This window comes from Stegodyphus dumicola, chromosome X2 (genome assembly GCF_044657685.1).
Source record: "Stegodyphus dumicola isolate Sdum_Otavi_A_Nest chromosome X2, ASM4465768v1".
Classification (NCBI taxonomy): domain Eukaryota; kingdom Metazoa; phylum Arthropoda; class Arachnida; order Araneae; family Eresidae; genus Stegodyphus; species Stegodyphus dumicola.
Window position 1 is genome coordinate 88,003,058 of NC_140781.1, and position 17,871 is coordinate 88,020,928.

A 17,871-nucleotide genomic window follows, 5' to 3' on the forward strand; every position below is an offset into this window, starting at 1 on the left:
GTCTGCAGGAACAGTACATAACCTTAGACACTTCTGCAAAACGTATTCAGGTATGTAGGACCAAGATGATCACCGCTGCTACTTTATCCGCTTTCACAAGAATATAACTAATTTCAGCAACTTAACATCAGCACAGAAACTGACCATTGTCAGATAAGAAGGCCGAATCATACAGCTCCAGTTACAAGTTGCGGAGCTCAAGCAAGCAGCGTCTAGCCCTTCCTTCTGCCCATTAGCCGTTCCAACTACTGCCACAGCTCCAACTTCAGCACAACAGTCCGCAAAAGAAGTGACTTTCACAAAGGGGACGCGAAGGTGACAGCAGCCCTCACCATCTTGTAATCCTCCACCAAATGTCAGAACACGTACTTATCATCAAATACAAGCACTCTAATCGCACGTCAGACAGAATAAAGTCTAAGAGGAGAAACCATCTCTCAGTGATAGGGTAGACACTTTCTCTCAGTGATTCCCTCTTACTTAGAGAGCCTAGATCTGAAAGTTTCACAGTTATAGTCTCTAGAGTTCCCAGTAAGACAACAGTTAAAGATATAGTCCATGGCTTCAAGAATACAGGGCAAGACATCTGCCTCCCAAATTTCATCAGCTCAGGCATCCCTTCCCCCACACTCAGGATCCCAAAAAAGCGCAGCTGGACCGTTGATCTGGAATCCACTTACTTTGAAAAGATTCAAAGAGCATTTCACTGCTTTAAAGAATATGTGAATGAAATTTAGAGTCATTAGGCCGTTTTGAAGTAGGAGACACGAAAAATGAGCAATACCCTCTCTGGTACTCAAACCTGGACCTCTCAAACCTGGAATACGCCCCGAGAGTGTGCTTGCTGCCTTTACACCACGAAGGCATGCGGAAAAGAGGAAGAAAATACAAAAAGCAAGATTCTTATTAATCAAGAGATATTATTACTACTTTATTATTCATTAGGGAAGCCAACTTTCGTAACCTTGGACTCAGTTCGAATCCTGGGGAAGACATAGATGTTCATGTGTCTTTGGGGCATGGAAATACGTATGATGTCGACTCAAAAGTTCTCTTAAGAGATTAACGGAAAGACAGAGGGGTTGAAGACCCTGAGCTCTCACGCAAGATTTTTCTTCAAAACTGAGGCAAGCCAAATTAGTACTGTAACCTATAAGGTATCCAAGGCGATATCCAATGATAAGCGCAACTCTTGCCCCTTGGCTACTATAAATTTCGTAGAATTGATCTGATGTTACTGTTAGACAAGTGAGATAAGTCAAAACAACAGTGTAAATGCAGCTTCTGTGAGCATTGTGAAACCAAGTCCGGTGTAATTCAATACTCTTAATTTCTACGGTGTTATTCAATACTCTTAATAACGCTGTACAGCGTTATTAAGAGTATTGCAATGGCCCGGAAAATCTCTCTTTTCTTTAATCCTAAATCTATCTTATCTATTTTAACTATATTTTTAATTAAACTTTTTAATACGTTTTACGATCTCCATTAATAACATATTTGATGATGGAGGAAGTTGTGAACGTTTTAATAAAACATTAAAGAAATTATTATCTAATTTCCGTTAGTTGGTTCAGTGTCATAGATAGCATAACTCTTAAAGAAATCCGTGTGAGTTTATAAGGTATTTTCTCCCTCCTTCTTACAAGTCTTCGTGGTGTAACTGTAGCACACTCGGCGCGCATTCGAGAGGTCCAGGTTCGAGTCTCGGAGAGGTTATTGCACATTTTCACGTCTTCTGTTTAAAAAAAAAAAAACCTAATAACTATACAAGTTACAAATTAAGTTCTCTAGATTTGGGATAAATTTATATGGAAACGTACAGGCTTAGTTGTTCATACTTAAGATTATAATAGTTGTGAGAGATAAGAGACTCGTAATTAATTACTAGTAGTTCGTAAAAGTAAGGTCGGCCTGTTAATTATTCGAGGGAAATGGTTGGTTGCTTGCTTGGGAGTTTTCATAGTTTCCGGCTGTGTATCAATTTCCCTTCAAAGGTCCTCAACGAAGGCATCCCTCTTCTTAGAGAAATAACCTTTGTGTGCTTTGACATTATCTAAATAATTAATTCCTATGCATGTAAATAATAGAAAGCTCTTTAGATGCATATATCAATAACTGTAGGCTGTTAAATCTAAAATGTATATTTTCTGGAATGCAGTAGCATTATTTAACAGGAAAAGTGAAATTTTTAAAATCACGGTTAATTTGATGACAGGTGAGTTAATTTACATTGCAGTCAGATCAATTAATCAAGGACAAATTACTCGACTTTCCTAACTGAATAGAAATTATCTGAATAGTTCAGTTGGCAGAGCATTTTTCAGCGAATTTTGAGGTCCTGGATTCAATCCCCGCCAGCGGTCTCGGTCTTCACATATTATCGACATTCAAGAAAAGCCTATGTTGGTAAGTAAGAGGCTGTAAGGATTAAGTTTCACTAGCTAAATTTTCAAATATTTATTGTTGTTTTCTACTCTTATACAAATCTGCTTTAAATGCGCGCAGGTTTAATTAGTTAATTTAAGACGACGTAACTGGCTTGAAGATGTAGCTGGACTTCAAGCTGTAGAACGTTTTCAACAACCAAAGTACGAAGATGGGTAATAACAACCAAAGTATGAATGAAGATGGGTAATTTCAGCAGACTTCACTATTTAAGCTTCCTTTATCAACTGATTTGACTAGTAACATAGAACTGAAGTTGATATGATTTCTACAGCAGTAAATCTGTTTTAACTAACTAAGTTGATAGGACTTAAGTCTTCGATTAGAACGTTCACTTTAGTTAATCAACCTTCAAACGAGTTCCGAATGCTTAGCTACTGAAGTTCTGCTATTGAAAAGGTAATCTGTGCCTAGAGCCGGGAAACTGCAAAAACGTGTTGAGTTAAAATTCACTTTTTGATAGCCTTTATATACTGTAGAAGTTATTAAATGTTTAAGTCTGTTTTATTTGTCTTTGCATTTCTCAACCTTAAAAGATGGTCAATAAATGTGAGGGCGATAAATCTCTAGAAACAGAAAAGTTCAACTTTTATCGAGATGGGTTAATGAAGTAGGATAAAATTGCTGAACGTTAAGACCTCGCCTTAAGTGGAGGTTTTCAAAGGTCTATTAAGTTTTCCACAAAGGTATCTTTCCCGTGGCCAAAATAAAAAAAAAAATTAAAAAAAATAAATAAATAAATAAATAAATAAAATAAAAAAAAAATTTAAAAAAAAAAAAAAAAACAGATTATTAAAATGTTCAAGTTTTCATAAATTAGCTCTACTTTGTGTATAAAGGAAATAATGGACCAGCCAATTTATTTTACTAGCATAGAGAAATATTGATGTATCTAGTATTTACATTTGCCACTGATGTCACAACCACGATTTTCTATCAGTACTTTATAAAAAGATAGCTAGTACTTCTTTTATTTAAATATAAACAAATAAATAAAATTTACTTGTTTATTTTGAAATATTCTAACCATTTGTTGTCTTCAAAAATGTTTCAGTTTTACAATCCGCAGTCATACGTTAAGCTTTTATGATAAAATCTGGAATGCACGATTTAAGCATAGGACGTGGCCGTTAATTAGGCGAATTTACTGCTCTGGACAGATTAAGGCTACACTCCAAAGATTCCCGTATACTTTCTTTGACACAATGTGATCATTCCTAGTTTTTAGCCCACCGCCGGCCGAGCGGTAAAGTCGCGGAACACCGGCAGTTCCGACCTGATTTCGATTCCAGGTGAAAGGGCTGACTGCATGGATGTTTCCGTGTTTTTTCCATGTGTAACGTGCATACGAGCCAGTTTCCCTTAGAAAGTCCTCTATGAAGGCATTCATTCTCTTAAGCAGATGGCATTTGCGTGCTTTGCTGTATTTAAATAAACCAAACCAAACCAAACCAAAACCATTTCTAATGTTGGCCAATATGGGGACTCCGGATGGGGGAATGACAATATTCCGTGATTGAAGAAGGTCTCATCAGAGTACCTGACTTGTTCGTGTACTTCCATTGCCTCTCATACATGAGGCCATTTCACGTAAACTCCAGGCATGAAATAAAGCATCTAAGAAAAATGCCTCAAATTTCTGAGGCCGGTGATTGTGCCACAACATGTAATGGGAATGCTCGGCCTGCACAAAAGGCTGTCAAGTCTACAGAAGCAAATGGGGCCAATTTGGTGATATTAATTTAGATGATAATAGTGAATTAAAAAAAACGGAGGTGTAATCCGTAAATATTTCTAAGTGTCGTAATTTGCTTTGGTATCTATTACGTTATAAGGTATTTCTACCGCGTTCTCATCAAGATTTCGTGGTGTAATGGCCAGCACACTCGGCGCGTAGTCGAGAGGTCCGTGGTTCGAGTCTCGGTGAGGACATTGTTCATTTTGTTCATGTCTCCTGCTTCGAAATAACGTAATGTCTCTACAACACATCGTAGCTATACATATGCAATACTTACAATATTTTCATAATTGACTGATGAATTCCTCATATTCAAACTAGAGTTTGTTCATTTAATTGAGCCTGGTAAAGCATTAAGACTTAGGGATGTCTGTTTAAGAAAAAGGATTGCTTCATGAGGAACGTTAAAGGGAAAGTCGTTCGCATTCATGTATCATGCACAAAAAAACATAAAAATACCCATGCTGCCAGTCTGTTCACAAGGAAATTTGCAATTAGTATACTTCCACCTAATGATGTTTCCCACCAATTTTTTCCTTCTCAAAAGCTTCAAGGAATAATGAAGCTTATTCCAGACCATTCTGTAAGAATGTAAGCACTCTTTCGCACTGATGAAGTCTGGGAGTGTTTGCATATATTTTGACAATCATATCTTGTGAAAAATAGCATTTCTCTTATAAAGCCGACACATGATTTACTTAAGAGAGCCATTTTTTTGTTAGAAAGAGATGCGTATTTCAGTGTCTGATCTCCTTAAACTATAGCCCGGGGATTATATATTTAAATACCTGCCCATCAATCAACATAACCGAAAATGTATTTTTTCCTTCTCTTTACTCTGAGCGCAGATCTCATGAATATGCGATACGTCATATTTGCATGAAAAGAGGGAGATAGAAAGAGCACGGATATATTCTTTTTAAGAACAAACAAAATCAGCAAAGAAAAGTATTCTGGTTCTTATATAAGAATGCGAACAAGATTTATATGATGTTAGCTGCAAAAGAACCTTACCTGTTCCCCTCCTTGATTTGGATTGTCTTTAATGCATTTTTCTAAACCAAATTTCTCGTTCTGGCCACGGAATTTTGTGTCTATGCAGAGGCCGCCAGCTCCATTTCGAATCTAAGAAGAAAATGCAATTTTCAGAACAAATAGTAAAATTTAAACAATTTTCGGACTTTTATAAAAGGAAATATTGATAAATTCCTACTCTGTAATTACAAATGGAGTGATAACAGTTTAAATAAATTCAGAATAGAAATTTTTATTTGAAATAAACTGGAAAGAAAATAAAACGAAAATATGAATAAAATCAAATAGCTGTTTAAAAAAGAATGTAAAAAGCGAAGACTTCAAGCTATGAATAAAAAAGGGATAAAAATACTAAAGATCAATTCATCAAACATTAAAAGTCGACTAGCTTTCTGTCTTCAAAGTGAGAATCAATATAATTTTTAAATAAAGTAAAAAAATATTGAAAATGTTCTAAAATGAAAGAGTAAGGCATTTGTTGTAAGTAATATAACTTTCTACCTATCTGTAAAATATTTACGGAAAAGTTCATTATTAATGAAATGACTATATTAGTAAATACTTCATTTAAATAGGAATGAAGTATTTACTTTAGAGACTCTTTTAAAGTATTTTAGTGTATTCATTTGCTACAAGTTTAAAAGAATTTACAGCAAATGCATAAAATGTTTTAAAAAAAGTTTGAGAAGTAAATTTTAAAATTTGACATAAGAAGTAAAACCTAAACCAGATTGATGTTCAGATACTCCTCACACGAACATTAATAGATTTCCTGTTTGCAGTACTCGAATGTGATAGTTACAGATCGACACGGTTGCGGATACCATATCGATTCGATATACAGACTGGGAACTCATAACATTGTGTAACAAATCTATAATCAGCATGCATTGCGGAAAATGAGAGCTAAAATACAAAGAGTATGGATAAAATGTATCCTAATTAATTTGATACTTAGTGCTTTGTGGCGTCGGATAAATGGCAATGGCTATTTCTCTTTAAAATAATATGCTGATTATTACATAAATGCAATAAAGATACATGAAATGATTATTACGAAATTGTTTATGTTCAGTAGAACACAGTCAAATCGAATCTCCAGTTTATATGTTAGAAACAACCACACTTATCACAGCTGAAAACTCAAAATAATTGCGCAAAAGTAGATGGAACAAAAATAGATGATTTAAAAATATCTCACTGTTAAAGTCTGCTCATTGATCCGTTTATCGGCCACGCATTTCGATTTTGTACCCTGTAGAGAGATCTTGGGATTTACGAATGACTCTGAGAATTTTGTAAGATAATGCGATAATTATTAAAAGAGTTGGAGGAGGTAATTAGTTTCTGTATTTACAATTCATACGGAAAGCGTTTAGATCTATGGCATTCGGCATATTTAGCGTGCAGTCAAAAAGAAGTCATGAAACTGATTCTTTGCGTAAAGGTAAAGTACACTTTTATATTAAATGACGTACTATAATAACCTAAACTTGATCACAGGGTATTTTTGAACACTATAGTGTTTTGCCTTTCATTTGTCGAAAACTGCTTAGAAACCAATTAAATTTGTACTGCTTGCAAGGGGCAAAAGAATGGCAAGGTAGCCGTGATTAACTAAGAGAGATAATCCAGTATATTAAGAGAAGCTGTCGATGTTTTCATTTTTTCACATTTGCTACTTTCACAGCGTCGATGCATTCTCCACTGTAAAGAACTGTGATCTGAATTTCACTCGCAAGCTGTTATAATTTCACATCATGTTCTACCTATAATAGCTTTCAATTCTGCAAATTTCATTTACAATTTAAGACCAAGTATTTAAAAAACAGTTAAAAATGCACTTTTTTAAAAAATTATTCGTGTAATTATTTTTAGTTTATATACAATACAACATGTAAACTTCTAAGGGAATGTTATGCCAGTACAATAAAGGATCAAGAAAACTTTTAAATGTCCTTTTTAGTAATAAAATTCCTTAAAAAGGAGCCAGTGATTATATTTCAAGGGATTGTAAAAAGTGCAAAAAGCCTAAAAATTTAAACAGAATTTAAAGAAATGTTTTGCAGAACAATTTCAAAGGGAAATAGCCAACGCGTGCAGTTCATGTAAAATGTACATTAATTTTAAGAGGAATTTATGAAGAAATATGTTCTAGAGCTTAAGTGTACATTTCTCTCTGTTTCTGAAGTTAAACAGTGTAGCATTATTGTAGTTTATTTGTCTAAATCTTTTGTTCAAAGCCCCACCGCTGGCTGAATAGTTAAAACCTCCGAATACTGATAGTTCAACCTAGGTTCGAACTAAACCCTTTAACGGGCTGGCTGCATGGTCAGTTTTCCTGGTTTTATCACGTGTAATGGAATACGATCCAGTTTCTATTAGAAACACCATTTACGAAAGCAATCCTCCATTTACGCAAATAGCCCTCGTGTGCTTTGCCACATTCAAATAACCTGACCTTATCTTCTGTTTAATTTATTGTAATAAATATCATATTTTACTTTAAAACATTGAAAGTGACCTTAAAAATTTACAAAATTCTTTTTACGTTTAAAAATCATCAAATGAGAGGCAATCGTAAGAATTATGTTAACTTTTCATAGTTATAATCAGTTCTAATCGTCAATGCCTAAACGACTTAAAAGTTCAGATCTTAAAGAAATAAGCACAAAAATGAGCTTAACGCATACTTTCTAGACGGCAAAAGTTAAATCTTCTGAGATATTATTTTTCCAGTAAATCTAACTTCCAGACGATAAGAAGCGATGGTCTACTCTCAATCTAATTACACCCTGTGGGTAAGCATCCCTGCAAATTTAAGGTCATTTTGAAAATCTCCTTCATGCAGAATGGAAACTAAAGCATCGATCAACATATTGAGCACAACTTGTTGAATTTTTAAGAGTTTTAATCTTAGAAACAAATTTATCGATTGGAGAATGTTAGGGAAACCACTTCTGGAATGTTAATTAAAGCACGGATTCCTTTCTCGAAGAATTTCAGAAGACTTGTTGAAACTTCAGCAGCAGTTTAACAATTCCTCTTTTACTCGAACAAACAGCTGAAAAATGCTTGAGCATAACATTTAAAAATGTCAATTATGTATATACTTTTTTATACTTTTGTCAAAGACAGTTAAGGATAAAGCTTTCAGTTTGAATTATTTTCTTTTCCTGAAAAGTTTGTTTAAATAAATACTAGATGTTAAAATATTTAAAAATGTATTATTTTGAGGACATATTAGAAATCAAAGTTTAATTTCTCTATAACAGTCACTGCTTTTTTTTAAATGTGTTAATTTCTTAGAAACTTAAATTGCAAGTCAAGAACTCGGAAAATGTAGCTTTTTATGAATTGAACACTTCAGTACGATTTACAGTTTTAGATTACGATTAAATATTTTTCTAGGTTACAGTGATGAGGAAAATTAAGAGTAAAAAAACTCAATATTAATCCTTATAAATTAATTCCTAAAATTAGTTAAAGTAGCTTTAGGAAAATACTCTATTGTAAATATCTGCAACTGAATGAAATTGTTAAACTACGGAAAGTCGCTCTAAAGTTTTAAAGTTTATTTTTTTAAAAACTTTAAGATTTATTTCAATTAATAAATAATTTATGTTGAATCTTTCCAGCACTTCTACTGGTTTGAGGGAGAGCTTTGGCAAACTAGGCCTTGAAAACGGTGATCGGGTTTCTTTCGGCTGATGTACTGACTGTTGGTGAACGAGTTTTACACTTGTACTCGTTGTTATGCTAGAAAGCATGCTATCTCAGGGGTCAGTTTTTTGGGTCTTAGTATTTTTCTTTGTAAATAAGGAACTGATATCTTATTAACAAGACAAAAGAAATGGAAGTTTAGTTTGCTATTCTCTTCATTTGTAAACTTCAAGTTAAAGTATCAAATATTTTAGTCGGTTTTGTATGTTTGTTGTTCTTAGTTGTGTTGTAATATTGAAAGTTAAGATGGGAAGAAAGTTATCCAGACTGTCTAGTAAGGTTACTCAGTTTGGTTTAAGTGGAAGTGTAATCTTTAAAGCTTCTCATTATACATTTTTTCACAATTTCATTACTTGTTTCTTGAGTGAGATTTTGCAGTTAAATATTATTTAAGAGAAGAAGAGAATTTTATAAATCAAAGAGGTAATATTTGCCCAAGAAGAACTTGAAGACGAGAAAATAAATCAGTTTTGAGAAGCTGATTTTAGCAGTAGAAAAGGAGATTTTTGAAAATGACTGATAAGTCGAGGTTATGCTTACTATGCTCAGAAGCATAAAATGATCTATACATATAATCTAATTACATAATTTTTTAATCACTGTCCTAGCAACCATTTTACTGACATTGTCGCTACCGACCGCGTATTGCCATCATCTAATTTACCATTCACTGCCAGCGCGTGGTGAGGTACATTAATATAGGCATATTGATATTTTGTCTCTATGTGAGTCAGCATTGTGTTCTAGGTGTGCGTAGTAACATAGGTGAGGAGTAAATGCAGCAAATTTAATTAATTTTGAGTTTTACATATTTCATATAATTTGTTTTAAAAAATTCCTATAACATGAGCGGTGTAAATCAGAATACACCATACGTGTGTTTGAAAGTCAATTTATCAGACAAGTATACATATGAATTATATTTCTTACGTGAAGAAAAATACATTTCTCACTCTACTAGATATTTGGATTATGATAAGCATGAAGAAAATAATACAGAAATTTTAAAGCACTAAACCGTTTAGTAGTTTGAGAAGACGACTCAACATATAATATGAAGTTCTTTTTTTAAAGTGGTGAAATTTCTTATACCTGCCTTGGCCGTGTATGTGCCAATTTCCTACTATACAAGAATTTGTACAGAATATAGATTAACAATGAAATTAAGTACTTATTTATTATAAAGGGTTTATTTATTATAAAGGGATAAATATGCAAAGTTGTGGTGCAAGTCGTACAGGTAACTTCGTTTAATTCTTTAATTTACTTTTTTTTTCATCTGTTTGGAAGGAAACTACTTTACTGCTTGACCTAATGAAGCTTGAAGACATATTGTAATGTAATTTGGTTTTCAGACATTGCATTTGAATGCAAGATTATTATTACGAATTATGTGGTATTTGCATATTTCAGATTTAGAAATTTCTTCATGATAATTAGAAAAATATTATAAAATTCATAAAAAGGAGGTTGACTAACGATAATTAAGATTTTAGGTTCTCGTTTAAAAATGCATGTCAATTTTAAAACATACAAATAGTATTTAGACAGGAAGATGGAATGTTTTTTCTATTTGTTCGATTACTAAGCACTTGGAACATCACCGGAGCTTTCAGCTGTCTTCTATTAGCGAAACAACTTCGACGAAATCGTTTGAACTGGAAACAAAATAGCAATAAAAAAGCAAGAGTGCATGACATAGGATGATTTTTGATCTTTTTTAATGAAAATCTAATATTGTATTGTATACACTCTTTTGGAAAAAAATCGAAGCACCATGAAGGACGTGGTTGTTTTTGATGAAATTGAATATGTTTATAGCTCATACACAGATAATAAAATGATTAAGAAATCAAGGTCATAGTACCTGTTCACGGCTCACAATCACCCATTGAGTGTTCAAATTAGTAGTTGGTCGAACCGCCCCCGGTGGAAATGCATGCTTGAATTCCTAGGCAAGGAGTGGTAGAGGTTCCTAATGTCCTCCTGCGACGCATTCTGCCGGGCATTCATCAGTTGTCGCTCCAGATCTGCGATATTTTTTGAATATGGCGGCCTACCATGCCCCAGACATGCTTGATTGGTAAAAGTTCTGGTGACCTTGCTGGCCAAGGAAGAGTATCAACCGCACGGGGACAGTCAGAGATATGCGTGCGGTATGTGACCTGGCATTATCGTGCTGGAAAATGGCCCCAGGATGACGTGCCATGAAAGGTAATGCAACCGGCCGCAGGATGGTATCAACATATCGTTGAGATGTATGGAGGATGACTAAAGATGACCTGCTGTCATAAGAAATAGCGCCCCACACCATCACATCAGGGGTTATGGCTGTATGCCTTTGTAAAACAAAGGCTGATTGGGACCGCTGGCCCCCGTCCTCTCCAAAGACGAACACGGTGGTCATCTGATTCAAGAGTGAAGCGGAGTTCATCGATGCCAGTCTGATGGCAGCCATGATAATCGGCTGCGACACCACTCCAGACGACTCTGCCGATGTTGTGGGGTCAAAGGCAAACGTCTTAAAGGCCTTTGTGAGCGTAACCTCGCCTCAGACAAGCGCCGTGAGATGGTGGACGGTACCACGGGAGGTATAGACGTGGTTGTAGTGCGTTCAATAGTCGACAATGATACCGTTGGGGCAGTTCGGGCCTGGCGAACAATCACCCTATCTTGCCTCACATTTGTGCTCCTTGGCCTTTAAGCGTTTTCATTTGTTAGGCAATTTCCTTATAGCAACCATTGCTGCCAACATCTTTGCACAACAGCGTCTGTACACTGAAGGTGGCGCCCTATTGCTCGGTATGACCAACCAGCTTCACGCAACCCTATAATGCGACCACGTTCGAAGTCGTTTAGATGTGTGTAAGATTTACGATATCGTCGTAATGGCATCTTTAGTTGCTCCTTTACGGAATTACAATGACAGCAACAAAAAAAGATAAATTTTCTGCCTCTGTTACTGGTTTTATACTTTGCAAACTGCGCACTATACATGCGCGCTATGATCGCAATTCCTGCTCATTTGCCTTGAAACTTTGATCATTTGCATATTCGATCAAGATGTTTTTGCATACCAAATTTCGACATGATCGCAAAAGTCTTTCTTGGTGCTTCGATTTTTTTGCAAAAGAGTGTATATACATACGTACATAAAATAAGCTAAAGACCTAAATCCAGTTCTCGAACTTAAATATCGGTAACTGAATAGTTTCATCGAATTTTTCTAACATTCATATTATACTGCGTACTGCAGTTCGAATTCCAAAAGAAAGAAAAACTGAATTATTAATTTTTACACTGTTTCCTGCTCAGAAGGGAAGGCGTTAAGTAATCGAATAAACGGACTTGTAACGTAATCTTGTGGCAATATCAATAAACATCTCTCAACACGCTCCCCACCTGAACTATGACAAGAGTTCATCTAACAGAATTATGCAATCACATGCATAAATTACCTTTCTGTAACATACAAAAATTCTAATCTATCAAAAACTTCAATTACAAAAACAAGTTATGCATATCATGTATCAGTTAATTAATTTTATAACTATGAGTAACAAAAATGAAGCAAGTGGCTAAATAGTTTCAAACTAAATTAATTTAACTAATGATATTTAATTTACTTCTTAAATAAGAAGAAAAAGACATGAATAATCTATGAAGAAATCCTTAAAGTTGAAAGTCTGTCTGAAACTCAGAGTTGAAGATGATATAGGTTTTGGATAGTACGTTTCAAAGTCCCATCAAAAGTTTTCGGCTTGAATGATCTGACTTTATTCTCACGACCAAGAATTTGCTTTTCGATTCGGCCAAGTTTCCATAGCAGTTTGTTTTTAATTAATTTTTTTGTCTCCTTCAACTAAAATAACATCTTCTACTTTTAATTCTGATTGAAATTTGGGATTGTTCAAGTAATGGGCAGTTTTAAGGTTTAATAAATATTGTTGCTTCCAGCTACACCATAACTGTTTCAACAGCAATTCTTAATAACATCTTCTTTTTAAGAGCCTTTCTTTTGTCGTTTCGCTAACAATGGTTCTTGATAAAATCAAAAGGTACTTCGAATCGGTTTGTCGAATATTTAAGAAATGCATTGAAGTTAAAGGTTCATCTTCATCATAACTCAGACGTTGTAAATTACGAACCGACTCTGCATCAACGAACAGTGTAGAAATTTCTTCGAAGGTCGGCAATGCTTTTCCTAAAATTTTTCTTAAACATTCTTTAACGGAATTAACAAGTCTCTCATAAAAACCTCCCTACCATATGGATCGCTCGATTATAAACTTCCACTAGACTCTTTCGCTGATAATAAATTTCTCAAATTTGTTTTTTAAAACTCCGGAAAAATTCTCAGCTTCTTTCTTTGTTCTCGTAAATGTCTTGGCGTTTGTCAAAGTAGATAATTTTGCAGTTACACTTCTGCTCAAAAATCTACAAAATACAAGTTAAAAGAACTTTGTGGACATATTTGGCACAAGTCCTAAGTGTATAACTCGGTTTACCGCACAGACGATTAAAAAAATGTAGGAATTTTGAATGTCTTTAGATTTCCTTAGATAGACAGGACCAGTAAAATTAATTCCACAGATTGCAGATGGAGGTGATTCTTGAATTCTCTCTTTTGGTAAGAGTGCAGTTATCTGGTCTGTGGGCTTGACTAAGTATATCTGGCAAATCAAGCAGCCTTTTAATATCTTTTTTTAATTAACTGACATCCTTTAGGAAATCAGAAAAAAGATCTAGCTTCGGCCAAAGTCGCAGCAGTCCTCTATGCATTACTTTCTCGCGTTTTTTGCGTACAATTAACACTGTAAGTCTGGAATTTTCTTTGTAAAATAACTGTATGCTTATTACCTAGGGAGAAGTCAGAAAATTTCTATCTCCCTCTTAATCTCATTATTCTCTTTTCATGAATGTAAGGGAGGAAAGTGTGTACAAAGTGTGCAATAATGTCAATCTTGAAGTGAACTCAATTTTTGGATTTTTTCGACACGGTTTGTTGCAAATGTTACGTAGTAATTCTGCTATCAGAGGTTCTTCTGTGGATTTCTTGATAGAAACTGGTCGGCAAAATATAGCTTAAATGCGAGTTAAAGATAAAAAATAGACCCTTTCGCTTTTTGTGTGTGTTCTAGTGACAGTGAAATTGTTTTCTTCTTCCTAATGAGATCTTGGCCACTGGTGGGTCTGTGGGAACGGCGTTTCGATGAAAACTGAAAAGGGAAAGTTAAGATAGTTATGGTGCAGGTGGTAAGTAAAATAAGACTTGAATGAAAATAGGCGCCAGTCTCTTTTATGCATTGCTTGATCTGTGACGCAAACAGAATATGTAGACAAAAGTGTTATTCATCGTAGATGATGTTTTGTCGGGGCTTCTTCTTTTTCGACTTTTTTCCAAAGAAGAGGAAAGTACCCTGAGGTTTTCGCACGGCTTTAATAAATAAAGATGTGCGGCGCCTACTCAAATTTTTACGGAGTTATTATTGCCTGGGATAAGATCGTGGCAAACTCGGATTCTCCAATTAATTTGAAATGAGGCGTGGTTACGTCGGAGAAAAAACTTTTTATTGGAGATATCTATAGATAAACAGTATGACAATGAAGAACTGAGCACAAAGTAACGCGATGTTGAATATCCTGCTTATGTGAGATAGAAGTAAACTTGCGATGCGGTCTCGAGCTCAAGGAAGATGACCGGAGGTATGGAATGAATAAGTATGTAATGTAAGTGAAACACAAGAAATCATAAAACACCTAAGAAGAATATAAATCAAGCCGTTCGATGTTCTCGGAGGGTGTTCCAGTTGCCGAAGCTTATAGAGACGGTTATGGATTCATGAAATATCGAACTATGTTAATCAATCTGTGTGAACATTCATGTGGACAATTGTGAACGATTGTGAACAAATTCAAACTGTGATATGTACTATGAGTGACTGTGTTAAGGACAGGTTTCGTGTGTTAAAAATCGTACTGCATCGCTAAATTTGTTTTTGTTTCTTGACCGTGACGAACCCTGAAGTCGGCCTTCAACCTTCTCTTAGTTTAAGAGTGATTAAGTAAACTTGAATTTTTTAAAGCTAAATATTTATTCAGGAGTTTTAGGATAAGGCTTTTGTTTAAATGTTTATTTTGACTTTAATATATTAATTAGGGAACGTAGGAAAATGTATTTACAAAGAAAATGAATAAATTTGCATATAGAATATGTGTTTATTTAGGAATATGTTTTTGCTCACGACAGATCCAGTTAATGAATTGTAAATAGAAATATATAATTCGAACGTGGGTTATTTCCTACTAATATCATATTTTTACTAAAATGTCAAAATATTCATTTGGGAATTGAAGTGGGATTAAAGATTTGCAATTTATCTCAAATTTTGTATGAGATTATGTGGCCCTTAAACTTCTACCCGAAGGGTTTGAAACTTTTAAGGCTGATTTTGGATCCAAAAATAAGTAATAGTTGAATCTGTGCAAAAACGGTAAGGAATTTTCAGTTTCAATGCATTTAAAATATTGCCGCCTAATTTAGCTGATAATACTTAATTATAATCTTGGAAATGTAAGAGATTTTAGCGGCGCTACCCTATTTTTTGAAGTGGTAAAGGCAGTTTTAATTTTAGTATGATTCGTTGTGAAACCTAAGCATGCGACTGTACCATAGTCTTTTATACTTGTGTCAGAGAAGGAATGTAATTCAAGATTTTCAATATTAAAGTTATAAAGCACTAGAAAGCAGTGAGGGATGGACTATTCAGACACCTCAGGCAGCTTCTCACACCATTTTCTCCATTGAAAGGACAAATCTTCAGGCGACGGTTCATCCCAGTCTATTTGAGCTGACCACATCTTCTGTATTAAGCTCCTTATTCTAACAGTGGAAGGTAAAAAAAATTCCAAGCGGATCGAACATTCGGCTTAAGGTTTGTTTCTATTCGTTGAAATCGTTTTGTTTCTATTGGTTTAGATGTAAAGAACAATAGGTTTCAAACGCCAAAATATAAAAATCGTTCTAATTATTCCCCGCCATAACTAAGACCTTGAATAGAAATTTTTCTTAATAAAAACTTTGGATTTTCAACGGGAACGATGCGTTGTTTTACCCACAATTCATGTAGCTGTTTTGAGTTAGTGTACCACTTGAAGCTGCTTGTTTGCTTCTTTGAAAATATGGATTGAATAGTATGCTGTCATTTAAAAGGTTAACCGTTGTAGGTTAAAGTTCATCATATTTTTTAAGGTGATGTTTAATGGTAACCGCTAATAGAAAAGGACTGCTATGTATTCCAAATAAAACTTCAGTAAACCTATATGTCAGAAAAAAGGTTTCGTCAGTGGGGAATTTGGGGAACAGAAACCTGGTTGTGTCTCGATCCTTTTCATGTAAGAGAATCTGTAAAAAAGCTTGCTTTACATCTGTAGTGAAACCTATTGGATTGTACCTGAATCTTAGTATAATTTCAAATATTACCGGGTACAGATTTCGCCCAACATGTAGGCAGCCATTTAAGGAAATGGAGTCTAAAACATGAGATGACGCATCATATAAACAATACGTAATTTGCTCGTAGTTCGATCCTCGCGTATAATTTTCCTATGGTGGTAAATCAAATACAACATATATATTTGAAAAGTCTGTCATTGGCTCGATAATATTTTGTTTTAACTGATTTTCTAATAAGTTTCGGTATTCTAAAAATTGGTTTTCGAACGAATTGCAGTAACTCATCGACGTTAAAAAAGGTTGATAAATCTGTTTTACGATTAAACACTAACAGTTATATCAGAAGACAATGTTTTCATTATCACTGGGATCAACATATAATTATTTCTCTCGTGTGATTTCTAATGATCTCAAGCAGCCTATTTGTGTTTCTATAGTGTCAAAATGTTTAGGATTTTTTTCAAATCGGTTTTCAAGTCGATTGAATCTTTGTTCTGCGATTTCCCTGTTATGATTTCGACTGAATGTGCCCCGTGTCCATGGCAAACTAACTTTGTAGAGATAATTTTCATACGTTATATTTGATTCGAAATGTTTGATCACTTCATTTTCGGTTGAATCGAAAGTTTCGTTTTTATTAACAAATCCTGAATTTTTCAAGTCCCAAAATTTTCTTATTTGCTCCGAAATAAAATCATCACCCACAACTTTGAAAGTCAAAGACTTTATAAAAACTTTTTCGCCCTTGTAGGCAGCAGTCGAATAACTTTTCAGTAGTTACCAAATGTTCAAACGCTTCAGTTTTCCAGTCACTGTATCATAATAGCAATAAACTGTCCCCTAATAGGAAAGTTACTTATTCCCTAACAATCCCAAGAATCTGATAGTTGTAAACCGTTTAACGGCTTGTTTATAATTTGTTTATTCAGATTAGGAGATGGAATTCGAAATTTGTTCTATGACAAGAACTTCAATTTCGATTTTCCAATTCGGTGTTTTCTTGTTCACTAATTTTATCTTAACAACGTCAAACGTTTTTCTAATGGGTGTCTCATTTCCAAAAGTAAATACTGAAAGTGTTTCTGTTCGAAAAACAAGGAAGTTTCAATTTATCCGCGATTTCTTACTTTACAAATGTGCGCATACCGCTAGTATCAAGCAAAGTTCTTATTAATATCGAATACATATTTGTTTGGAGCGTTACGCAACAAGTTTGAAGTAAGACGTTTTTAAGACAAAAAAACACACCGAATAAATACTAATTCAGAAGTCAAACAACAAAAATCAGCGTTATATTTACAAAACTTTCACAGGACTAGTTTCGATGGTTTTACCGAACCACCATCCTCAGCTGCAAAACCGCAAATGAACAAGATAGGAAACAATGATTAGATAAGATAAGAAAGCCTGGACAAGAATAAGCAAGGGGCGCCATCTGTTGGTGAAACAGGAACTAAAACATAATTTCTTT

At 34.5% G+C, this 17,871-nt stretch overlaps 1 protein-coding gene across 2 annotated transcripts in view; it reads right to left on the reverse strand.

Moving 5' to 3' along the window:
* The window catches only part of LOC118187809 (putative polypeptide N-acetylgalactosaminyltransferase 10), a 301,999-nt gene that overhangs the window by 34,229 nt on the left and 249,899 nt on the right, over nucleotides 1-17,871 (reverse strand). For both annotated transcript variants that reach the window (XM_085809137.1, XM_035358083.2), the window contains exon 9: nucleotides 5,201-5,311. In XM_085809137.1, the coding sequence (XP_085665263.1) occupies nucleotides 5,201-5,311 (111 nt within the window). The remainder of the gene's footprint in view (nucleotides 1-5,200; nucleotides 5,312-17,871) is intronic.